Source organism: Hydractinia symbiolongicarpus, chromosome 5, assembly GCF_029227915.1.
Source record: "Hydractinia symbiolongicarpus strain clone_291-10 chromosome 5, HSymV2.1, whole genome shotgun sequence".
Lineage (NCBI taxonomy): Eukaryota > Metazoa > Cnidaria > Hydrozoa > Anthoathecata > Hydractiniidae > Hydractinia > Hydractinia symbiolongicarpus.
In genome coordinates this window covers 7,952,702-7,978,209 of record NC_079879.1, presented here as the reverse complement: position 1 = coordinate 7,978,209, position 25,508 = coordinate 7,952,702, and the positions used below count along the sequence as shown (strand labels likewise).

At 32.3% G+C, this 25,508-nt stretch overlaps 3 protein-coding genes across 9 annotated transcripts; 1 reads left to right on the top strand and 2 right to left on the bottom strand.

Annotated features, from left to right (window-relative positions):
• The first annotated feature begins 18 nt into the window (after nucleotides 1-18).
• On the top strand, nucleotides 19-12,557 carry LOC130644549 (uncharacterized). Of its 7 annotated transcripts, none has more exons than XM_057450201.1 (8): nucleotides 165-262; nucleotides 583-848; nucleotides 3,764-4,572; nucleotides 4,687-4,812; nucleotides 5,556-5,707; nucleotides 7,609-7,678; nucleotides 11,771-11,831; nucleotides 12,277-12,557. In XM_057450201.1, the coding sequence occupies exons 4-8, from the start codon at nucleotides 4,713-4,715 to the stop codon at nucleotides 12,407-12,409; spliced, it is 516 nt and encodes a 171-aa protein (XP_057306184.1). In that variant the 5' UTR covers nucleotides 165-262; nucleotides 583-848; nucleotides 3,764-4,572; nucleotides 4,687-4,712; the 3' UTR covers nucleotides 12,410-12,557. The 7 variants fall into 7 exon arrangements, with proteins under 7 accessions (XP_057306189.1, XP_057306188.1, XP_057306182.1 ...); XM_057450202.1 differs by having other exon boundaries at nucleotides 229-257; XM_057450203.1 differs by lacking the exon at nucleotides 583-848 and having other exon boundaries at nucleotides 242-262.
• LOC130644540 (protein Daple-like) lies at nucleotides 12,345-21,838 on the bottom strand. Its single transcript, XM_057450187.1, has 16 exons — nucleotides 21,662-21,838; nucleotides 21,441-21,520; nucleotides 20,727-20,895; nucleotides 20,304-20,504; nucleotides 20,173-20,216; nucleotides 19,143-19,958; nucleotides 18,971-19,057; nucleotides 18,748-18,885; nucleotides 17,868-17,996; nucleotides 16,882-17,019; nucleotides 16,373-16,537; nucleotides 15,486-16,125; nucleotides 15,282-15,404; nucleotides 14,884-15,081; nucleotides 14,333-14,378; nucleotides 12,345-14,102 (listed from the first exon to the last, which is right to left on the bottom strand). The coding sequence occupies exons 1-16, from the start codon at nucleotides 21,768-21,770 to the stop codon at nucleotides 14,045-14,047; spliced, it is 3,141 nt and encodes a 1,046-aa protein (XP_057306170.1). The 5' UTR covers nucleotides 21,771-21,838; the 3' UTR covers nucleotides 12,345-14,044.
• A 311-nt stretch (nucleotides 21,839-22,149) lies between these two features.
• On the bottom strand, nucleotides 22,150-25,469 carry LOC130644534 (uncharacterized). Its single transcript, XM_057450181.1, has 3 exons — nucleotides 24,997-25,469; nucleotides 24,354-24,496; nucleotides 22,150-23,726 (listed from the first exon to the last, which is right to left on the bottom strand). The coding sequence occupies exons 1-3, from the start codon at nucleotides 25,327-25,329 to the stop codon at nucleotides 23,042-23,044; spliced, it is 1,161 nt and encodes a 386-aa protein (XP_057306164.1). The 5' UTR covers nucleotides 25,330-25,469; the 3' UTR covers nucleotides 22,150-23,041.
• Nucleotides 25,470-25,508: the final 39 nt, after the last annotated feature.

Genomic DNA, 25,508 nt, shown 5'->3' with positions numbered 1-25,508 from the left:
ATAAAAGGAAGATGACAGTAGTTGGATATAAAAAGCCCACTTTATAATTATTATAATGGATTAAAAATCTGTAAGAAGGTTATATTTGATAAATAAATGTATCCTGTTGCATTACTATTATTTCAGAAAGTGACCTTTAATCTTCAAAATTTAAAGTGACAAAAAGCGGGAAATGTAAACCCGCGGTACACAGAGAGAGATGCTAAACAGGGCAACAACAACACCAAAACGAAAGTCGGTTTCTGATCCGTTGTCTTGTATGGTAATGTTATGTTATGTTTTCTAGTTTCAAATAAATTTTTAGACCCAGATTTTACTAAAAACAAGGTTTTAAAAAATTAATTGCAAGAGAATTTAATTTCGCAAATGACAGGATTGACAAAATTTGTTTGTCTACAATAATACTCTTTCATAGTTGGAGTATTTTGCATTTAAATTAAGATCCAGTAAAAAGATTTCAAAATTACATGTTGAAAAAAATAAGATTTTTTAGTTTTCAAAGTAGGGGTGTAAAATCAACATATATATATATTTAGTGTGATAAATGTACTTTTTCATATCATTGCTATCCTCCATGTTTAGTTGTAAAATGAGTTCCAAGAATACAAAAGGTTTCCTGGCAATTGATGTGTGTGCACATTGCAAAAAACCAGCCTCAACAAAATGTGGGGATTGTCGTATTTCGAGTTATTGTTCTCAACGCTGTCAGAAATTTGATCGTAAACAACATTGCTTTTTTATGCAATGCTTAAAGGACAACAAGACTGAAATGAAAGGAGAAAATAAAATTATGTTTGAGGAGTTTTTGGAAGCTCAAGCTTTGCTTAGCTATGCTTTTTTCGGAACAGGTCATTTTTTGTTATTTTTTATTTAAAATAATTTGCTTATTGGATTATAATTAACATTAATTATAAATTTAACTGTTCCTTGCCGACACAAAGAACTCTTTAAAGACGTCTTTTTAGCCTGATTTCTCCATCTATAATGCATCTTTTTAAGCGTCTAAAAGAGGTCTTTTTAAAGATGCATTTCAAAAGATCTCTTTTAGACATCTTTTAGAGGTTTTTAAGAAATCTTTTTACAACACGTCTTTTTAAAGACGTCTTTTAGACCTTTTACAAAGGTAGCAGCGACTAAAATGCATCTTTAATGCAACTTTTTATCTATCTATAAGACGTCTTCCTTGGTTTTTATTGTTTTTTGTATTTAACCTTTTTAGAAAAAATAGGCATTTTATAAAATAAATTTAAGACGTTTTTGTACATTAACGTTGAAAAGTACATTTTTAATAAATTGCAGAAATAACGATACCAAAGATGACAAATATTTTGCGATTAAAATATTTTGAACTTTTTATATCAAATTCATATTGACACTTTGTAAAATAAATATATTTTACAATTACAGTAAGCAAATGTATCTGGAAATAAATTAATAAAATATTATTTATAATAAACACTACACAATTAAATCATTCATTTTCATATTTACAAATTCTGATTATTAAATATTCTGTATTACGAATTCTACCTATGAACTTATCACGTTTTAGATGCATTATAGCAAGAAGAGAAAGACGTCTTTGAAAAGATATATTTTTGATAACTTTTAGATGCCTTTCAAAGACCTCTTTTAAAGATCTTCTAAAAGACATCTAAAATGCGTATTCTACAAGAGTCGAATTTATTTACTTTCAAAAAACGTTTAAAAGATGTCTTTTGAAAAACGTTTTTAAGAAGATGCATTAAAGACATCTTAATAGTGCTTTCTAACAGAAGATTTAAAAAAGACATCTTAAAACGTCTTAAAGACGTCTTGTTCATTATTTATTAATAAACAAAAAAACAAAATGTGTTCAACATTTTCTTTTTCACCTTTGAAGGCTGTCCACCTATATATCAACACTAGGTAGATGATAATTTCACACTGTTCTCATCAGTTAAGCAAGTGGAGTCTTTTATAAATTATTTATATATTAATTTGACGTTTGAGAGGAAAGAAATTAATTTTTTTTATTCCTAGATGTTAAAATAGATTAGCTAGAATAAATGACTGTTTATAGAAAGCCAACGTTTAGTGGTATATATACACTAATTTAGTATATTCTTTATTATTCCATATTTTTGTATCTGCTAATATTTTTTTAGATTCCATGTTGAGATAAAATTTCTTAAAAATATTTTATCCAAAAATGTTAGTTTTGTTGAGGTATGTGTAAAAAGACTGGAAATAAAAATACCACGCTGTCCGTTACCTCATCTAGTTTTGATTTTCCAAAAAAAAGTTTCTTATTATCTTGCGTTACACAGGTTCTGTTTTGCTGCAGGCTTTGTACATGTCTGAAGGCTAGTTTTCACTCAAACGAATGTGGTGGAATCAATTGATGTTGATTGCATTGGTGTTAACAAAAATGGGACATTGCATTATCTTTGTCAATTGACATTGCCCTGGTGGTCAAATTCGATCAAATTTGTCATGAAATTCTAAGTACATGCTTAATATCATTATCTTATATCAAATTTGTGTTATTGTATTAATAAATATAAATGGATCAGCATCGATCGAGGCATGTTCAAATTTTAGTGAAAACCAATTTTAATAAAAACGCTATTAATCCATTCGACCACATTCGTTGATTAGAAAACCGCCTTTAAGAAACGTTTCCATAAACATTTACTTTGTTGTTTATTACAGGTGTTTTTTAGGTCTTCTTTGAGATTCTCCACCATGGTTTGGTTTAAGGAAAAACTTCCCAGGTCTTGCTTTTTGGTGTCGTTTACAAATATTCATGTAGTGGCTGCAATACCTTTTATGTTGATAAAATTATATGGCACTTGAGGGTAACCTGTGAACATTTAGGTGTATCACATCTCACTGTTAAGATAGTTACCACTCAACATCCTTCGGCATGTAATGAGCACTTATCCATGACATCACACTAAACTGACGACAACAATTTTAGGGTCTTAACATCTGATATTCATGATAATATTTTAGAATTGTAAGAAAGACTTTTTATTATTTTTAAAGACAAAACTCCACTCTATAGAACTTTAACATCAGCACCATTATATTTATTTAACTTATAATTTTATGGGAATTTTTGATAGCTTTTACAAATTTAACACTTTCATCATTCTCGGCTTAACGTTCGTTTTCCATGCTAGCATGGGTTGGACGGGGTATATTAATGACCCTCTTCCAATCTGATTTAGACTGTGTTAGATCTAAACTCAACTTCCTCTCTATCAAGTCTGTCCTTATAACCTCCTGCCAAGTCTTTCTCGATCCGCCTCTGGGCTTTGCCCCAGGAACTATTAAGTCTCTACACTTTCTTACCCAATTATCCCCCTCCATTCTTTCCAAGTGCCCCAGCCAATTCTATCTTCTTATCTGGATAACATCTTTAATTCTACGGATACTTAGCTTGCTTCTTAGCTCATTTGAACTCTTTCTGTCTCTCAGACTGGTGTTACACATCCACCTAACCTTTCTCATATCATTCCTTTCTAAACGGTCAAGATATTCCTGCTTCACTACCCATGTCTCTCTACCGTACAACATAACACCTCTTACACAGGCCTCATACAACCGACCTTTTAACTCAATTGACAAGACTCTGCTAAAATTTATAATTATTGTGGTCATGGCTCGTATTTGAGCTGAAAGCTAAAAAAGAAAATGTCGAACACATTTTTGTTTGTGTTTTTTTTTGTTATTGTTTATTTGACATAAAAACTTTACTAAATTATTTATTATTTAGGAATTGACTTTGGCATTAATGACCTCTGTGTCAAAGAATATATTCAGAGAGAAACCAAACTTCTGATACCTGAAAATTGTGCAATTGATATTGAAATTACTCATAAAGTTGCTTTGGAGACAAAACTGTTTGCAACATACAGAGGGAATTTTTTACTATCAAAATACATGTTTTGGCTTACTCAGGGATACATTGGAAGGCCATTTTCCAATGCAAGATCCTGTTCTTATCAGTACAGGTGAACAAACAGCAAAATTTACACCAAAATTTTTATTAAAAAAGCTTGCAGATGCTGCTGTTATTGAAGATGCTGACGATATCCAAAGCTTTGAAAACGACACCAAAAAACCAATTTTAGCATGTGCTGAACATAAAGAAATCGAAGAAATTTATTTATATCAAATGAGAAATGGAAAATTGATTTCAATTGCATGTAGAATGTCTTTGAAATTGACCAATGAAAAAAATCAACTTTGGATATTTTGTTTCATCCTGTTATGTTATGTTTAAGTTTAAACTATATTATGTAATTATGAAATGAATTACTATTTTTGTACCTAAAAGCTTTAGAACTTAGAATCACATTTTATTTTCTTGCCTTAACTCTCAGCACATTCCTTGAATCTTCTATTTTTCAGGCTCTTGTCTTTATTCTCAGTGGGGACAAAAACATCTTGACTGTCCAATAACTGTTTGGTTAACATGAAATCCAAATGAAAAATTTATGCTCAACTTGGAATAAGGAAAAAACATCATTACTGTTGACACAATTTCATTTCACTGCATTCAAATTGTGCAAACCATGCTTTGTAAATGTTTATATATTTGTTTCAGAATTTTGTATTTGTATATAAATATTCACCTCATTGTGTTATTTCAATGTTAACTGCAGCGAAAATTATGATTAATTCTTGGTTGTTTAGAAAAAGAGCTTTGCTGATTTGTTGATATGGATAATCAAACTGTCCCTAGTGATGGATGTAACTGGTTGCTTGCTGAAGCTTCAGACACAATAGTCCAGAATACCCTGGAGTCCCTAAATGTTATGGGTGAGCTGGCTATTCTATTTTCGTTATTTTACAAAATCTAACTGGTGTATTGTAACCATTGGTTATATCTTGTACATATGCTTTTCCTAATTGGCATTGTGTAACTTTCTATTATTCTAATAGATTCCCACCACAATAACAATTTCCTATCTACTCTTAAAAATTTACATATTTTAGAACGAAAAACTGCTTTAGTCTTGTGACTAGGAAGATTTGAATACTTCAAAGCCAAAAAAATTATTCTCAGAAAATTTATTTCATTTTTCTTGTACAGATTTTCTACAGTATGTCTCAGAATCATTGTTTTTCTGTAAGAAACAGTTCCTAAAATGCAAAATTTCGATTTGAAAGTTTTCAAGTTGTCAAAGTTGCCTAGCGTGATGTTAAAATTTACCTTTAAGCCACTAATAATTTTAAAAATAAAAACAAAAAAGAAGCCATCAAGCATGTTGTTCTTCTTCTTCATCGTCTGGCAAAAGTAAGACCAATAGCTACCATTTTTCTGCTTATTCCTGCTACCACAAGTGAATCGCACTTTAACATAAAAAAAGCATTTAAGAACATTTAAATTAAAGTTTTCCATAAGAACATTCTGCAGCAAATAGAAGTGGCGCCACGAAAAACTTTTTCATGCGTATGGTATGGGACATGTTGCATAGCGCACGCATGCAAATGTCCCTCGTGTACCCTTACTTTTAAATAAGAAATTTTAATCTACGCTGAAAATTGGTACTTTCTTTTAGAAAACGATGCCAAAGAGAAAATTGAGACCGAACTCTCCACCTTTCGTGACCGACTCTACTATATTTTTCATGAGCAGAGATTAAATTGTGAATATCTGCTTGGAATAAATGCAGAAGAGGAGGAGGGAATACAATGCCAAAATGAGGAGATGGTAAGAATGGTAAAAATATGTCTCCTTTCAATTGAAAAATTTTAAACAGATCTTTCACTAGGCTCCCAAAATGGAATAATTTTTGCGGAATATTGTTTTGCAAATTTTGCTTTTTGTCTCCATTTCGCAAAATTTATTGTCTGAAGTATTAATTTTTAATTTTATGCACTTAATAAATCAAAAATAAATTTTGTTTTACCACCCACGACTTTCTCGGTTTCCATCAGATTGCAAAATTTGTTTAATTGTAAATTAAGCAGATTATCGAAATGTGTTTAATTCGCGAAAATTAATTCCGGTATTACAAGTTTTTTTTTACCTACAGTAGACGTCCGTTAATTCGAATGCCGCTTAATTCGAACTTTCCGTTATTTCGAACAAATTGCCAATTCTCTTGAATTTGCTTTAATAAAGTCTTATATTTAGAGCTGCTAATTCGAACTCCGCTAATTCGTCCATTTCGCTAATTCTAACAATTTTTTAGTCCCAAGACTACATTATGCTCGTTAATTTGAACTTTTGTGTATCGATAAATAAAATCTAATGAGAAAATAAAAAAAAAACCTTTTCATTTTTATTGCATCAATGGTGGCAAAATTTCTTTTAATTTATTAATTAGACTGGTATTTCCATTAAAATGAAATTTACAAGTAATATGGAGGCCTTGCCCATCACCAAGCAAAGAACGTTAAAATTTTTTTTAAAAGGTGCAGCAAAGTTGTAATAAAGTTATTTGTTTTTTCTAAATTGCCGATAATCTGAACATTCGTTAATTCGATCAAATAATTTAATCCCTAGCGTGTTCGAATTAAAGGACGTCTACTGTATTCATGTTTGATATTTACAGGCTATGCGAATATGCCGTGTGAGAGGAGGTAACAGTGGATTTTTTTTTCTATTCTCCTACGTGCACGATAATCATTAACGAGAATTAAATTTTTTGAATTTTTTCTCAAAAATTTTTATAGATTTTAAAAGACAAAATAAAATTACAGATTTTCCTTAGTTGTTAGATATAAATTTACAGTCCGTGTAAATTTTTAAAATAACATGGCAGAAAGCTTACACGAATGCAGTTTGATTTTATGAAATCAAAGGAAATAGAAGTAGATGCAATGTTCAGATAACACCTTTATGTGATATTTTATGTAATACGCGTCGACACTCGCCAAATGCAGAGGCGAGTAGCAACGTGTTAACAATTAAATGTACCAAGTTTTTACTTATATTTCGTCTCGTATGTTAACTGTTGTTCCCGTATTGGGCGTGCAATCGCGATACAAAATATAAATTAACAACGTTAAAAACAATTTTGTTGACGTAAAGTAGGTAAATGACATGTCACGTCGACACTTTTTTCCTGACGTGAAATAAATTGAATTAAAGAGTTACATGTAATATTTTTGCATGTTTGGTGGCGATTCAATATGGATGAGTGAATGTCACCATAGCCCCGGGTTAACCCAAGCCATGTGAGGGAAATTGGGGGGATGGCACAATGTGTGGACTGTTGGATGTTGCAGGAAGTTGTCTAGAGAGCGCGGACCCTAATTGGGTCTGCGTAGCTCAAAATGAGCATTAAATACTCTAGGATTCACCATCTAAAATATAACCCCTTCTGGAAATAATAGACAAGGTAAATCCCTCGATATTTGTGAGGCTATCCATGTAAAATATGCACATCTATCTATATAAGAAAGTATCTACATCTTTTCTTTTATGCAACCTTTTTTGATATTCTAGCGCACCGTCTTAAATATCATCTAAGCGAAAAATTGTCCTGGGAACGAAGTTGTTTTGTGTGTATATGGAAATTGCTTAGATCTCATGTATCATACACTTGAGGCTAAGATTGTTGCTAAACAGTCACTTCAATTTCAAATGATTCCTTTCTTTTTCAGTTCTCCAGTGAATATTTTTCGCAAGACCAGTGCAGCTACAATTTGTATCAAACGCAGCTGAATGAGAATGGTGAGGTTAATTTTTCAAAAGAACTTCTATTTTTACTAGTTGAGTTCATTTCGAAGATACAAAGATGCTCTCGTTAATATCTTAATTAATTAATTAATTAATTAATTTTCGCGAAATTACTAGAAAATTTTTAGCAACTTCAAAGGCTACGTTATCTCCATAAATAAACCTAAAATAAAATAAACTTACGAAATTGTTGATATACAAAACTGATTTTTTGCGAGAATTGTGAAACCTTTTCATTCGCGAATAAAAAACTCCGTGAAATATGTTTAAACAAAATTAGCGGAGAGATTCGCATAAGTAATTGTTTTATTATAAAAATCTTAAAAAATGGCGTTCACATGGAAAGCTTACCAGCTATCCTTAGTAAGAACTTAATGTAAGTGGGGTAGGGTTTTAGTATAAACTTTGGTGGCATGAAAGTTTACACATAAACTGGCTGAATAGTGCGAATTCTCACGCGTTAACAATAGATTCAAGTCCAAGATTTATGTTGGTAAATTAGGATTGAAGAACATTTATCGACAATATGGATACTTTTCTCGGTCTTTTTTATTTCTGCATTCAACGCGGTTCTTGTATTCAAGCTATTCGAGCGAAATTGTAAGAAAAAGACAGTGAAAAATTAATGTTTCTTTGCTTTATATTAATCTTTAAACTTTCTTTTAAAAAATAATTTAAGCGTGCAAAGAATTATGATGCCATTCTTCTTAGGAAAGAAATTTTCGCAGGAATTTAATTTCGCGAATTTAGAAAATTAAAATTATTTGTCAGAATTTAATTTTTAAATCTCTCGAAAATTTCTTCCCTTTAGGTAGGTTTTCTGGAAAAAAAACTGCTTCTTTTAGGTGGTATGCAAGCTCTCATTCGATTCGCTCAATCTTCGTTTCAAACGAAATAAACCTTTTGAAAGTCTCCTCGAGTTATTCTTCTTTTTAGCTGTCGGACTAGCAGAAATAAGATCAAACTTTGTGACAAGATCACGTAATTTGCATTCTGCTGCCGAGACCTTTTCGTTTGCTAATTCCGTAATCAGCTCAAACCGTTCGTCTAACTTCTTTAAATTAGAAAACACTAGCTCGAAGCTGTTTTTGTACCTTTCATTCTGGTTCCTTGCTTCACTTGCTTCTTGATTTAAGCGCGATATCATTTGACATAAGTTCGCGATTTGGGCTTTGTACTCCTTCTCGATATTTAACGATTTTTGTATTTCTCTTTCGTAACTCTCAGCACTCTCCTCCGTTGTGCGTTTAAGGACCATGTAACTGTCAATCCAACTTTCCAGTTTATTCACTGTAACTTGGTTTTCTTCACATATGCCTCTCAACATTTTGGTGTTTTGTTGAATCAGCTTGTGACATGAAGAAGCGAGGTGTTGAACGGAAAAATCGTTCTTGTTCTTTAACGTTTCCATCGTTTTTAATGTCTGTTTGAGATCTTCACGTTTAGAGGTACTGTAATTGGAATGTTCATCACCTATTGTAAACGTCATAAAGTGAAATCAAATTTACTTTTAAAACTTTTCTCATACAAGGATAAAATTTTACTGAATTCGGATAAGCTCGAAAATAATTTTTCCCCTTTGGATACGTTTGATAAGGTTTTTGCGACACCGTTAGATGTTTTTTACGCATGATTAAAATTACACTCTTCTTTACTTTGGGGTAAAAAATTAAAGAACTGTTTACTTTTCGCGAATGATAAGAAACTTTCTTTTTGTGTTTCAGCCTGGAAATTTTTTGCATTTAAAGAATATTTGTAACTTTAAAAGCCTGACCCCTGTTGATGCTCCTTTCTCAATATTTTTATAATCCTGGCATGTTTTTTGTACAAAATGCATGCACCATATTTACTATATTATTCCCACCGCGGGATTTGCGTTTCAGCGTTAGAAATAAAGGGGACATCTGATCAGTATTATTTCAACGAATTTCGACCATACGTTTTAAATATTCTATTCGAACGGTACCGCAAGGAAGAATTTCAACACCTTACCTATATCTTCTGCTTGGTTTTCGTGTTGCAATGTCGTGTTTTCATCGTTTTCTTTGATATCTTTCGACTTCGCATAATTTTCCTCACTTTGAAATTTATTATCTGCAATATTTATATCGCATCGTTCAGAGTCATTTTTAATATCCCCCAATTCATCAGTGACGCTCTTGTCGCGTGTCTCCTTCAAGACATGTAGGCAATCTAACTGTTTTTCATACTTGGCACTCTGCTTCTCCAGTTCCTCATTTTTCTCTTCCAAGTATTTGTTTCTGTCACTCACTTCCTGTAAGCGTTGCTGCAACTGCGACTCATTTTTTCTGTCGGAAGAATCGTTCAATGTCTCAATTTGTTTTTGCAACTTTTTTTTCTCTGTTACGATTTTTTCATATTGGCGTGTTTTTGCGCGAAGTTGGTCTTCACAATTTTTAAGTTTGAACCTTACATTTCGCATGTGATTGAAAGCATCTTGGGTTTCGTACATCAATATAGAATAGTCTTCAAAGTCGATACCTGCCTTATTGTCCTTACATTCTTTGTCCTCCTTCACCCAACGTAAAACTGTCGATTCGTAACTACTACTGGAGGATGTCGGAAATTCTTTGTTTGGTTTTCCATGTGTTACATTTTCTGCGCTTTTTGATTTCAAATTTGTCACCCCGCCAAGTACTATTCCACTATCTGGATGTGTAGGATGATTCGGACTATCACAATTCGTTTCCATTTTATAAAACATTTGTGTTTACGAAAAAGAAGACTTAGCATTGCTTGGTATAACGTTCGATTTTCGAATGCTGTGCTCTGTATGTCGTGTGGGAATAAGAGTCGTAAAGACCTTCTAAATCATAAAAATCAATTACTTAGCGCACATTTAATTTTCCTGCACGTCTTACAGGTTGCCGCTTGATATGTGAAACCCCTGATAAGAGGAAGTTTTACTACGTGGAGTCATTTTCCCCGCACCCTTGGATTTGCCTTATCAAACTTTTTCTTCGGATAAGTGAAACCCGGGACAAGTGGAACATTCGCTAATTAAAACTATTTTTCTGGTCCCTTGGAGGCAAATTACTCCTTATTATTCCGGAATACCAACGTTTGAATGTGTTTTGTTTTACCATTAACTCGCATATTTTTTTAATCTAACACGTGCGCGGTGAAACATTATTGCAGCTAATTTTTCAACAATGCGAGACAAAAAAAGTCCTTAAGTTCCGTTCTAAGTGACTATATAAAAATAACTCTAATTGCACTCGCTGTGTCTTATTTTACCCTTTCTAGAACCTTTTGCACTTGTATTTTTAGGGCTTTAAATTTTCTTCCCAAAACTGCGTTTATTTTGACAAAATTAAATGCTCTTGAAAAAACTTTGGATAAGTGGAACTGTCGCTAAAAGTGGAGCTATTTTTGTCTGTCCCTTGAAAGTTCAACTTATCGAGAGGCAACTGTATATACAATATACGCCTAATTATGTTGAACGTCTTTTAAAAGTTAACTCTTGTTTCTATAAACAGATGGTTTTAAACGCCTGATTGACGCTCAATCTTGTATTTACGCCAATCAACACTAATTTTATGATTATTGATAATTTTTGACTTATGATTAATTTTGTGTGGAAAAAAAGGACCATAAACTATAAATGTTATTCTCTTAAGTTGTTCGCGCGGCGACTCTGGGCGAAAATTTCATAATCAAGGAAGTTGCACTTTTTTCATATCTCGTCAGTAAATTACAGTCATCATATCACATCCGAGGTTTACGGTATTACCCTGATACTTTGTGATAATGTTAAGGAAACAGTTAGTACGAAGAGCTCCAAAAATTTCTTGAGATATGCCCAAATATATCAGCAATGAAATGTCAAAGTAGCATATTTCAAGTTAAGAATTAAAAATGTTTTACATCTTTGCATGTTTTGTGGAACAAAGTTTTCATATTTCTTGGGAGGCTTTGCGCCATAACGTAACAACAAAACGCTTCGGGTTTTGTCTGTAATTTATCACGTTTATGCGTTTTTTGTTTTTAAAATCTCGACAGTAGAAGTTAAGAAGTTTGACAAAATTGATCTTGATTTTACGGTGTAGCTCTGTTGTGTTTTAGGTTCCGATAGTTCTGTGCGACTTTGCGATGCTGATAATACGTCTGACCGCTCCATGACGAGGTATTTTTTTATGGATTTTAACGAAACTGTTCTGACGTTGGAACCAAACCATTCGGTTTTTTCTTGCTTTACGAGATTACTTTTTTTATAAGCAATTCCAAGTTTCTTTTTTTTAAGCTTCAACTACTAAAGGCAACGTTTTAATTTGTGCTTCAATACTGCTGAGTAATTTTAGTTGCAGTTATATTCCCAGAGTTCATTCTTCTAAAAAACTGTTTACAAGTTGGTCTTTATTCTGTCCTAAGCCTTAGCTACTAAACCTTCTAAATGGTCAATTGCTTGGACTTTGAGCCAAACTTTACCCTCAGCTATCAGGAGCCTAATTTCTTAAAAAAAGGAATGTACTATACACGAGTCGCACTCTGCAATATGTGAAATGTGTCATTAGTCGAATGTCAACATTCTTTTTCCGTGTTTCGCTAAGTTTGTCTTGTTTATTATCTAGTGCTGATGGTATACATGGAAAAGAAGATCGGATAAACGAGTATATTTTAAGAATGACAACAGCAACGATGAAAATGAACTTTATTCTTCATAACTTTCAACGTTTACGCAAGGCGTCAAAGAAATCCAACTAAAAAATACTTTTGGAATATAAATATCAATGAGCACCCTCGTTGAATAAGCGCCTTCACTTGATACGGCTCATTATTATTTTTTGTATATATTCTTGTTATTGTTGATATGTATATACGTTATAATTGGCCAAAAATTCAGACATATTAATTGCTGTCTAATTTATCTTAGCGAGTAATACTAATCTAATTCAAATATTTATAAATTCGAGTGCTCAGTCACCGTCAATTTTCCCTAAGAAACTCATAAAAAAAACTGTCTACAATTCAAACAGTTTTTTGGTCCCTTCAGCACGATTCTCTCCCTTATTCGAATTTTAGAGTGTACACAGACTTTGACAAATTCGAATGTTTTTTCTAAAATTCAAAAATTGTCTTCCGTTATTTTTCAGAAAAAAACGTTGATTTTTCTACATTTTTTCACTTCTCGATTGAAAATGGCCAAGAGACAACACGCAGAGATAAAGCTGGCGAAAAGTATAAACGTTGAATTGTCAGCAGAGGAATTGGTCGACATCGACTTTTATCTGTGTATCCGGTAACATGCCCGGCGCAGGCACATTTTTTTAAATAGTCTCTTTTTTATGTAAACTATGAAAATAAAGATTGAATGAAACTTCTTTGGTTTTGAAATAACGTAATTCTCTCTGTAATTTGAATTTTCACCCTCTGAAGCTGAAAGTTCGAATTACAGAGACTTTCTATAATTCGAATCCCTCTATAATTCGAACAAAAATTTTTCACCGTGGGAATTTAAATTAATTTTCTTGTTTTCCAGTTTTTTTAAAACCCGCAGTTGATTCTGTCAAGGCTAAAACACTTAATTATAGCGAAATCAAAAACACCAACCGGAAAATTTTACTAAATCGCTGTATCAGCTTCAAAAATATAAGTTCCCTGCCTAAATGCCTCGATCGAAGAAAATTTGCAATTCTTAAAAGTGCAATTTTAGGAACTTAATTTGTAGAATGAAGTACGAAATCACAAAAAAGTTATAAAAGATAAAGCGATCTGTCTTTCTCGGGCATTAAACGTTTTTATCCTATTCCTTGACCATCTCACCAACATGCGGACTGATATTTTTGTTTGTTAAATGATTTGAATGAATCGAATACTTTTTCAAACACGCGTTACTGATATTTCTGCTTATCAAAAGCAGCATTTTGAACATCATATATATTCAAATATCACATAAAACATCAGAGAAGAAGGATAAATTTTGAATACATTACATTTACACGAAGATTGATAAAAAATAACTTAAAACAAACAAATTAAACCTATATTTACATATATATAAATTAAGGTTTGCTGAAAATTGAGTTCAATTTTTGCGAGTTGACTTAAAAAAATAAATAAATAAGAAGAAGACGAATATTTTAGCAACAATATTTGATAAGCCATCGAAAAATGAGAAGATCAAAGGGGACAATAGGTACCTTTTACAACACGGTACATGTCTGGATAAATATATACACTATTAATATCTAAGCACTATTTACACGATTAAAAAATCTGTCCATCATATTACTTTTTGAAAATTAATCTGAAAATTGCCACTTCAAATTCAAATCTCGACATACTAATTTCCATTTGAAACTTCTCCAGATTTTTTGTATAACATACCAATGGAAGTAATTATTTCCAAGCCATGATAACCTTCGGAAATTTAACAAATACGCCACGATACGGCTTGCTGAAAAAATAAGAAGTATTAAGGGATAAATAGTAATTAGCTCGATCATCTTTAAGCAAGAAATTTTTGCCACGAGATATTTTTGCGGAATTATTTTGGCGAATTTAGGTCGATTTCACGTAATTTAATTCCGCAAAATCAAACTAAGACTGGAATTGGCCATATTATCTTGCGGGAAGTTTGTGAAATTAGAAAAATTAAAATCGCAGAAATTTACTGTTCTCACTTACCATTTAAAGTACTGTACACCTTCAAAATATCCATTATGTCTACCACCTGAAATAAATGAGAAGATATCCTAAAAAAACATTCCTCGTTTGCCTGCGAAAAAGAAAATCATGTTTTGCTGTTGATCCTGTTTTCTGGAAATATTGGAAGTCAAGTTGTAACAACACAAACGCAAATAAAGCTTTGAAATCCGATTTCATGCTGAAAAAGAATTTATTTGTTGTATGCTACAACCTTTAATTTTTAACAACCAATTTGTAATAATTTTAATAACTAATTTTTTAATGAATAAGTCAGAAACATTGTGGTTCCATGTAATATTGCAATCAAAATGACCAACAATGATTATATTTATTAAATATATTGTTTAATAAATATAATCATTGTTGGTCATTTTGATTGCAACTAATTTTTTACTAACGTTTTTAATTTCAATACTATGCACTATATTTTATAATCAAGGCTTGTCTGACGAATTGTAATATTTTTGACTATAAAAACACTACGGCTAATGTCCACACCATTACCATACATCTAGCAACACGATACCTACTTTCACTTTCCAATTCAATACCGATATAATCTCCAGAGCGATACGGCAATGTCCCAATCCACTTTACAATACCACGTGACAACTTTCCACAGGCTCTGTTCACACTGACTTTCATGCCCACTCTAAGATCTCGTGACGTGGTCGGACAGAATGGAACACTTGTTAAGCTATCGTATTTTCGACGTGTATAGGAAGATTCTAAGAGAGAAAAGTATAGTGCAAGTAAAATCAATGAACATGAAGTATCTGAAGAGATGAATGCATCACAGTGTTGAATGTGAAAGCCAAGGAGAAAAACTCCCCTTTTTTCGCATATAACAATAACAGGAATCACACGACATTTACTCTCTTTGGGTTGTTTTAAAAAAAAAATAATGAAGATAAGAAACTCAACATACCCTCCTTATAACCAACATCCTCCAAACCAAGATCAAGCGAGCGAGATTTTGGATGGTAACGAGAATTTTCGAAACGAGAATTTTCGAGTGGACGATTAACGCTAAAGTCAATTGCATCTACACCTAATTAAAAACATAAAAGTTAAATACCAAAGAAGAAAATAGGTTATGGCCGTTCTTCTCTCTATAAATATAACTGCTTACCATCTTTCAACGATCGAGTGCGTTGTAAGTGCGATTTCTTCTGAGAGGACGGTGTAGCATGATCACGTAGTATATCATTAACGTGAATATTATCCCACGCATAATCTGTTCGATTGTGTCTTCGCGCAACATCGACTGCGTCAGATATATGCGACATGCCATAATCGCTTGGTGATGTGTCATCCAGTGCAGGATAAGGGTTTGAGTGTCGTGACGATCGCAAGTAATAACTACTGTTATAATCGCCGACTTTCTCATCGCCGTCATATTCAACGTCATTACTGTGACGCGTGCAATCACGTCGGTTAGGAAGGATGGGCGTACTTGGCAAATGTCTGTACGAGTAGGTTTCGGAATTTCTTGATTTTGACGCTGAGTGACGCGGAGATAAGATATGTGGTTCGTGTCTATTTTCTTCAGAACGGGAACGGCTAATTTCTCCATTCTGTAGGCTTGCAGTAACTTCTGTTTCATGGCGGATGTTTTGCAACTTCTCCTTCAATGCATGGTTTTCTTTTTTAAGTTTCTCAATGTTTTTTTTGCTGGTAGAATCATGAAAATCGGTGAAATGGTTTGACAGAACTCGTTCAGAAGACGTCTTTATACGCAAGTCCGTATTTTCTATCTCCAGTGTTTTTATCTAAGAGAAAAAAAATAGGAATTTTTATTGACGACAATTTTCTGCAGCGATTAATATATCTAACGAAGAGTCAAATTGTCGTTTTTTCCAATACCACTACAAAGTATCTTTCGCGATAGACAAACCGTACGATCCCATAACATTTTGCTGGTTAAAATTGCGCATGACGAATACGTATGTAACCCCGGAGTCTGGAGAAATCCGAAACTCTTGTTTATGGTGTTAAAGATTCTCTTATAAAACCTACTCTTTTTTCTAGCAGTTCCCGTTCCTTGTTCACATCTTCTTCGTGCAACTTTTGAGCAGCTTCGAAACTTTGGCATTCAGACAACAGCCGTTTATTTTCTCTGTCGAGCTCTTGAAATTTTAACTTCATATCACTAATTCTTGGACTTCCCTCGTCTTGTTTACGCTAAATCGAATAGAATCCGAAAATAAAAAATACCCAGAACTTATTATTTTCGTACTGTTTAGAACTAATCCTTTTTACCCTTTTTACACCTCAATAAAACATGTCTGTTTTTTTACTGATTAAATTTTAACAAATTCGATTATACTCCCTGGGCTTAATCAAAGAGTGGATGCTTATTAAAATGAGTGAGTTTCCCGCGAAAACAATGCAACGACAAAGGGGAAGAGCATCCAAATCTAAAGACTAACTCGTCAGTTTCACTATCATCCCCGTTTATTCCAACTCCTCTACTACGAGGCAACAAAGAACAAATACGTCATTTTTTTTTAAAAATATAACAGTACCTTCTTTAGTAAGACATTTTCATTTTTGAGTCTCACCACTTCCATTTCAAATGATTCACATTTCGCATACAGCTCTACAATCTGATCATTCTTGCTTTCATTTTCTCTTTTCAGCTCCCTAACCTGACCTTGGTCTTTCTAACAACAACGAAAATATTATTAATTATGTTTTCGTGTAGCGAGTGACTCGAATTAGCATCTGGGGTTTGTTAAATCTTGTGACTTTTTCACATGGGCGCTGGTCGAGAAGTGTTTTATAAAGAAGTGAAACGTTGTAAACTTATAAAACATACAACAGCATTTAGTTTATTTGCTTGTTTGTTTTCAGTGCTTTGCTAGGTATATACGAAATTCAACAACGGCCCCGAACAACAAAAATTATTGAACAAGGTTAGACAGAAGTAAAGAAAACAATTTTTAGATTTCATTTTAAACACAGAACAAAACAGCCGTATTTTAGAACGGCTGTATTTTAAAACGGCTTTATTTAAGTAAAGCTTACATACCATGAGAAATTCCAGTTGTAAAAAAATCAAATTTAAATAACAAATCGGTAATAACGTTGGATATTTTTGGTTTATATTTAACTTAAAATGTTTTATAAAAATGAGAATTTGTAAAATTTCTTTGTGCCTAAAATATGCCTTCGTATTGATTTTCACCCAAGTTTAAACTCTGGGTTTTAGACAATACATGCATTTTTTAATGCGAACTGCAGAATTATAATTCAGCTTGTGATGAAACGTACGAAAAAGTATCCTATATATTATAAACTCAACAAGTTTTTCCAAAATAAGTCCGCAAAAAGTCACCATATTAGAAAAATTTAGGCGGTGAAAAAGGTGCATACGACTAATACTTTACTGACTTTTCTGTTGAGACGTTAACTGCTCAATTTCAACGTTCAATTTTCTCTTATGGACCTCATCACATACTGTAAAAAAATTCACACAAATAAATTTAGAAAACAAAAGAAGAAGCACTACCTTAGCAAGCAGTTCTTCATATTTTTGATTCAATGTATGAAGTTCTCCTTCAACATGACGAAAGTTCCTCAGGGCGTTGTCCCTTTCCGCCTCTACATTTGCATTTAATTGTGAAAATTTGGATAGCTCCTACATAAAACAATAAACCCTTTTTTAAATGCCACGCCAGAATTATCAATAGAATGTTATATAAAAACGTTACAGAATCTTAGCAACACTGTCAAATTAAAAGTTAAACTTCCATTCTAAATGCAATTCTAAATTGTGATTGGTTGCTTGTAAAATTCGACGTCTTAAACAATTACATGCTGGCCACGTAGACACATTACAAATTTAATATTTTATTCCAGCCAATATGTTATTTGTAAGACTGAAACCAAAACTCCATACTATTTCTAGGCAGCAAATATTCACACCTTGAAGTGTTGAAAACAATTGTCGTTAATTTTTTAGCTTTATTTAAATTATGAACCTCCTTTTCTTGTTGATATCCCTGCCATTTTTCTGGCATTGTAGTAATCAATTCTTGACATTTTCCTGGTTTTGCCAGTTATTTTGGATTGCTACAAATATTTTTTTTTGAAACTTGAATTGCCCTAAGAATATCAATTTGACACAATCATATTATGTCAGCGAACTGTAAACATTTAACGTTAATTGTCGAAAAAGAGAACTGGAACTTTAATATTTTAAAACATTAAAATAGTTTTTCCTGGAAATAGTTTACTAACAAAGAAATATTTGAACCTAAAATTTTCCCGCCACATTAAACAAATTGCTGATATTTCTACTTTTTCCTAACATTTTGACAATCTTTGAAAAAACTCCTTACAATTACTAAATTTCCTGACCGTAGACATTTCCATTTCACTTTTCTCACCTGATTATTCTTTTCTTCCTGATCACGCAGGCTTTTCTTCAACCTTTCCATTTCTTCATCATAAGAGCAACATTTCGTTTCCAATTCCTGCTTAACTTCTTTGTAATTTTCCATTAATTCCTTTAATCGTTTCTCCTCCTAAACAAACCAAAACAACGGTTTAGTTAAAATACCAAAGAGAGACAAATAGAAATAAAGTTAGCAATAAGAATAATGATTTTACTTTTTGAAGGCGCTCAATTTCAGATTCTAGAGAATCACATTTTGCCCGTAGTTCGGATAAATCACTTTCTTCATCTCCAGCACGATCCTGATATTAAAAAATACAAATATTAATTACTTACGGCAAGATAGCTGACTGTACTTCACTGTAAGTGAATGTTGTTAAAACATACCTGACTTCTTTGATTGCTTAAACTTAAATTTCTTGAACGGGCTGATCTGCGACGAGTAGACCCCTCTCGTGAATTTTCTCTATTAAGTGCTCTTGCTTGCGCTACTTCATCATTTGTAAGGACATGCACAGGTGTCATTAAGCTGCTGCTGCTATCACTAACATAACCTTCTCCGCTTTCTTCCACATTATTAGCAGCTGCATTGTCATCGCCAGTGTCCTGTAAAGCATCGCTAAGCTCTCCTCCCCTACGCACGTTTTCCTCATTTTCTTCACCTGCCGGGGTTTCTCGCATGGCATCTTGTAAAGCATCCTCCAAAGCCTCGTTTGCAGTAGTAGTTTGAAACGACGGTTCTGAATGTAGAGGTACTAGATCTTGAAGGTGATCAAATTCTTCTGTTTCTATAGGGTTCGATGTTTGCCTGGAAATTTCGCCTTCCTGATAAGTTGTTGATAATTCAAGCAGCATATCAGCCACACTTGGATCTCTGTCAGCATTACGTTCACGAGGAGAAAATTCGCTACTAGAATTTGAATTGTTTAAAAGTTGATGTGCACGCCCACGAGGGGGAGTAATTACATCTTCAGCCTCGCTTTCCACCGGCTGCTGATGCTCGCGAGCTGCATGCTCTCCTAACATCAAACGGTCGTTGCCCAAGTCATCAACATGCATTAACGTATGATCCTCATCATTACGGGGACTTGCAGCATCATTGCTCTGTCTGTTTTGTCCATTCAATCTTGGGGTGCTGGTCTCTTGAGCACTTCTATCTGTAGATGTCTGTAGGTCTTCGAAGTTTGCGTCGGAATGTCGAACCTAAACCGACCAAATAATATAAATAAATGCAAACAAGTAATTTTAAATGATAATTTAATTCAAATGATAGTTTAAAGGTGGACCACTCTTTAACGTTAAGCATGATAAATTCATCTTCATTTTTGATTATGTATTACAGAGTATGGCACATAACTTCAAGTCCATTAATACTGAAAACAAATTATGCATGGAACTAATCCTTCGTATAAAATACCTGATGATTTAACAATTCTTGATGTAATGGACTTAAATGGGATTCTAAAAAAAAAGAAACAAAGAAAATATGGTAGAAATGGTAAAAGTACTATAGTAAAAAATAAAGAATACAAAACTGTCATTTCTCACCTTCCTCAAATGGGCCTCTGTGATCTCTTGGTGATGTAAATCTCTCAGGTGTGGCTTCACCTCTAGGGGGTGTTTCACGTCTACGTGGTGTTTTTTCACTTGGTGACCTCTCTACCCTTGGGGACATCTCCGCTCTTGGAGAATTCTCAATGTTTTGACGAGGGGATGTCAAAGGAGTAATATCTTCCACAGTTGAATCAACTAAAAAACAATTTTTGGTGGTATGTTTTTTAGGCAGATCAAGATAGGATAGTCAATGCATCCAGGTCTGCAAAACAGCTAATTCTACGATAATACTTTCTTTATTGTGATTAAACTTGAATCCCATTTGATCAGTGTTAGCTTCACAGGTTTAATCTTAGATGGCCAATAAAGAGATTTTCAGAAATAGAAATTACATACAACATTTTATAACTATGATACCTCTTTCTGCAATAAGAAACACCATTTCTGACAGGAAATCAATTTCAAAAGGAACTATCGGTATAAGTTCGTTGTTAATAACAAGTTGACCATTATATTTCCCAGTGTTCATTAAAATGAAATCAGATATGTAGCTTGCATTACTCTTCTTTAACTCGATGTTATCGACCTAAAACAATTTGTTTCCACATACATCAATGGAAATAAAAGCAAAGCGTAAATGAATCTCTACAGATCTTTCTATGTTTGGGAGCTAGTGACAAGGAAATTATTTTAAAGATTTTCCATATTGGCCAAAAGCTTGTGCTCGGATTTATTTTATAGATATAAATTAATTTCAGACAGAAGTTTAGAGGTCTAAGTATAAACTAAAGATAAATAAAAAAAAAGGTTTGAAAGTTTGTTCGATATAATTTTGTACAAGAATTAAGATAACATTGCTTGCGATATTATAGAACAAATCACTCTTAAAATAGCAAAGCATGTTAAAACTTCCTCAAAAGCACTTATATAAATACCCTTTTCAGCCTTTTAACTAATTGCGAAAATGATACCTGCAAGTGGCGATAGTTGAATTACCGTGGATTTTTTTACAGGCTTATGAATAATACATAAATAATATATTTTAGGACAACCTTCATGATACAATTGTCTTAATTGTTCTTTCTTATGTAAATTAGACTATTTCTGTACATAAACAAAAAACATACACACCATGTCAGAGCAAATTAGATAAATGCTTATTGGCTCCACTACTCTATCAACGAGCCATTTAAATTTCACTGTGGCATTTTCTAAAACAAACAAAGCATAAAAAATAGTAAATCACAAAAATAGAAACTATGTGTTTCAGAATAATAAAGGTGTTAACTGGAATATGTTTGAAAGTATTAAATAAAAAAGCAAAGGCATTAAACAGTATTAAAGTCATATACCTGGTTCTTCCCGACGTTGTCCATCATGCACTGCTGGACAAGTAAGAGCTTGATGTTCCTGCAGCAAATCTGTATTTTCAAACACTTCGTTACAAAATTCACACCGCATTATTTGAAAGAGTGCTACATTTTGTATATATAATATTATTTTAGTCTAAAAAGAAATACTAAGGACTGTATTAGACTGTATTAAGGAACAAACAAATAGCAAAAACATAAATAAAAATAACCAAAGAATCATTTTTCGTGTTTAGAGGGCTGCCAATCCTTTTTAGAGTCAAAATTAAGGAGAATAAAAAACTTAAAAGTACTCTTAAGGGCTAAAAAATGTTTTTAGCCCTTAAGAGTACTTTCCACTGCTACAATATTGTAAGCAATATTGTACAATTTATTGTAATAACTAGTGTACAGTTATATACAATTCTGTACAGGAAGGTTATAGTTTGCACTGTTTCGGTAATGCTTAATTGCGCAGAAAACAAAACACATACTCAATTCTTTTGAAATAAATATAATAGGAACCTGCTACTAGTTTTTTTCAAATCAAAATGATTTGGTCTTAAAAAACTTGTGACTTTTGCACCGTGGTTACATCTTTACAATATTCTGTATAAAAACATACAATTTTGAATAACTAGTCGGTAGCCCGTGGAAAAATCCACGGGTTCGCCTGTTCTTTTTATATCGCATGGCGTGCGTCTCTCTACTTCTGGTACCATTTTGCATGACAGACAGACACATACGGGTATTACAATATAGATTATTTGCATACATTATATTGTAGCAGTGAGTCTAGAGACTATATAATCCCTGACTTTAGTTTTGGCAACTTACGCCTTTAGAGAATTCATGTAATTCAATTTGAGATTTAGGGAGAAAGTTGCCAATGGTAATTTTGAAGGAGATTAAAGAAGTTTATGGAGAAATTATTTGAATAGTGAAAAATTATGAAGTTTATGATAAAATATAGCAATGTTTTTTTTTTGCAAATTCATACACTTGAATTTGAAAAAACAAAGTGCCAGTGTCATACAATGTCAGAAGTCCTCAGAAGTCGCATCTGTGACAAATTTTTCAACTGTTAACACAACCAATGTTTTGTGTTACTTAAACAAATGTTTACTCTGAATCAGAGGTTGGTACATAAAAAGAACAGATCAAAAATTAATACATATAAAAATCTTATAATATATATTAAATTGTATGAAAAATTTTGTATAACAATTTCTGATGAACTATAAAAATACATATACTATAAAAATAATATCAAGAAGAATGGAAATATTTTTTCTGATTTTTTTCCGAGTTACTTTTTCAGAGGCATTGTCAATGTTAAGATTGTGTGCATAATAATTTGCAATAGATTTTCTGCGAAATATTTTATAATTCATCTTTATTATGTCTGGAATTTTGCCTTTCATGATGAAAAAGTAAGAATTCATGTCGCTTTAGCTGATGTACGTCTAAAGCATTTAATATCCTATCTACTATAAATTTATATTCATCATCGTATTCAGCATCTTCATAAAATTGAGACGTTTTTTCTAAAGCAGTATAAAGATCAGTTGGCTGCCACTTCAAAAGCTGCATAGCATTATTTATATCCACTGGACCGATAGATACAGAAGGAAAACCAAAATTTTTGACAGCTTGATCAGTTTCATCGAACTGAATGGAAGTATTTGCAAATTTACCAACAAAGTCAACAAACTGCTTCAACGTGACTGTTTCTTTAAAACCAAGATTATAAGCTTGGTTAAAAATACCATCCATGTTAAAGTTTGGATGTACCAAGTTGGCAATTAATCCACCAACGTCTAAGCTGTAAACAAAGGACAAAGGTTTATCTCTTAGGTTAGGTGTAATATGCACAGGACCTGCAATATGATTAATTTTTGCCCACATATAATATTTCCAAAATCTGTTTGTATTGTCTCTTGGCCCGATAACATCAGGCAGCCTTAACGAGATGTAATCAAAATCCAAAACTTTGTGAAATCTGTCCAATACTTCTTCTCCTTCTAATTTTTTGTGACCATAATTGTCTCTAGAGTTGTATTTCTCCCTAAAATACAATAATTTTTCTTAATACATTGACATAGCTAAAAGCAGAAAAGAATTAAGGATGGTGTTCAAAATATTTTCACAAATATGTGAACACAATACAGTAAATATCAGGATAAACAAACTTTTCAAGACACATTGAAATTAGGATGTGATGATCAAAAATCTGCTGAATGACTTACTCTGCAACAAAACTACTAGTCGAAAATAATGGTATAGAGTACATACACTTCAATCAATTTTCTTGCAATTATTTGCAGAAGCTTGCAAGATCAATTTTTGTACACTGAGCAAGCAGAAAATTGTTGACATATTTTTTATATTTACCAAAATTAAAATATAATTATTGTTGCTGTTCTAAATGTTTTTTCTTAACAGTGAAGAAAACTTTCCTTTTCTTAATTGTGTAATTCTGTCAAATTTTTAACACAGTAATGATTTGTTTTGTATATGGATCTTTGTTTTGTATAAGCAAAGCCGCAAAAAAAAAGATTTGTTCCACAAGCAATTTTCTTAACTGGATATTAATAACTGTAATCAAAGTACTAAATTCTGTCAACTATAGTAAAAATAAAAATTGAACTTTTTATTACCACTTTTCAACATATACATAACAAACAAAACTTACAAAACAGTTTGGTCTGTAGGTCTCACTGCGTCTTCTTCTCTTAAATACCCATCATGCTTTTTTGGTAAACAAACTTCGTATACAGAATCAGAACTGATGTATATGTAACGCTTGAACCTTCCAGGCATAACAATTAATATATCCTATGTAAGAAATATGCCTTTTCATAAAATAATAAAATAAAGAACGCCGAAAAATTGTATTTCTGCTTACAATTTAAAATTGTGAAACATACACATATGTATAGCATTCCTACTATTACTTTATGTTATTTTTATGCTTTTTCTTTATATTTTTAAAATGCCTTAAGTGCAAAAACTTTTTTCAGTATGACATATTTTTGTTATTTTTTAGTAAATCTTTGACAAAACAGTATAACCCTTTTTTTTTGAAATGATGAAAAAGATGAGAGTCTTCTTTGTTTGAAAATACCTCCATGATGGATGCCAACTTAATTATATATTAGAAAACAAGAGAACGAACAGGTCAATGATTATAAACTTTTTATTGATAAAATAGAGATAGAGAACGTATTAGTGCACAGAATTAAAAGAAAAATTACATAAAAAATATTTATTTTTAAATTTTCCGACACCCAAAATGTTTTCACTTCAATATACAATTCCCTGTCACAAAAACATACCTCTATATCAAGTGGATCATATGCACTAAAATCAACAACAGAGTCATATTTTGTGTTATCAGCTAGTTGTGTGCACATTTCACGAAAGCCATCCTCACGACTGCATTTAATATGGTTTACAAATGGCTTTATAATGTTTTCAGTATCCCAATACCAGTTACCACGATTAAGAATAGTGATATTGTATTTCACATCTTTCACTCGTAATAACATCTGTGTGACTGCACTCCCCAGTAAGCCATTTCCTCCAAGTAAAAGAACATTATGAACGTTCTTGTCACTTTTAACTTTGTTTCCATAGAATACAATAAAAATCAAAATAATTTTTAGCATCTAGTAATAAATCATACAAACTTTATATAATTTCAAAAGGAAGATCGCATCTCAAGTAGAAATCAAAGATTATTTATAAATCTGATACTTGAATATATAATAAGATAATTTTAACATAACACAATTAATAAAACAAAACAATATATTCAGTAAGATGCATAAATTTGCTGTTAGTTGCA

Bases quoted from the DNA above. Each gene is read 5' to 3' on its own strand.
- LOC130644534 (XM_057450181.1), bottom strand. From the start codon at position 25,329: ATGCTAAAAATTATTTTGATTTTTATTGTATTCTATGGAAACAAAGTT. The intron at 24,497-24,996 runs GTATGTTTTTGT...TTTCTTACATAG, and splicing joins ATGATCCACTTGATATAGAG to GATATATTAATTGTTATGCC. The intron at 23,727-24,353 runs GTAAGTTTTGTT...ATTGTATTTTAG, and splicing joins CCTACAGACCAAACTGTTTT to GGAGAAATACAACTCTAGAG.
- LOC130644549 (XM_057450199.1), top strand. From the start codon at position 4,713: ATGGATAATCAAACTGTCCCTAGTGATGGATGTAACTGGTTGCTTGCT. The intron at 5,708-7,608 runs GTAAGAATGGTA...TTTCTTTTTCAG, and splicing joins AATGCCAAAATGAGGAGATG to TTCTCCAGTGAATATTTTTC. The intron at 7,679-11,770 runs GTGAGGTTAATT...GTTGTGTTTTAG, and splicing joins AACGCAGCTGAATGAGAATG to GTTCCGATAGTTCTGTGCGA.
- LOC130644540 (XM_057450187.1), bottom strand. From the start codon at position 21,770: ATGCGGTGTGAATTTTGTAACGAAGTGTTTGAAAATACAGATTTGCTG. The intron at 20,505-20,726 runs GTATCATAGTTA...ATTGTTTTTTAG, and splicing joins GTTTCTTATTGCAGAAAGAG to TTGATTCAACTGTGGAAGAT. The intron at 17,020-17,867 runs GTAGTGCTTCTT...CGTTGTTGTTAG, and splicing joins ATGAAGAACTGCTTGCTAAG to AAAGACCAAGGTCAGGTTAG.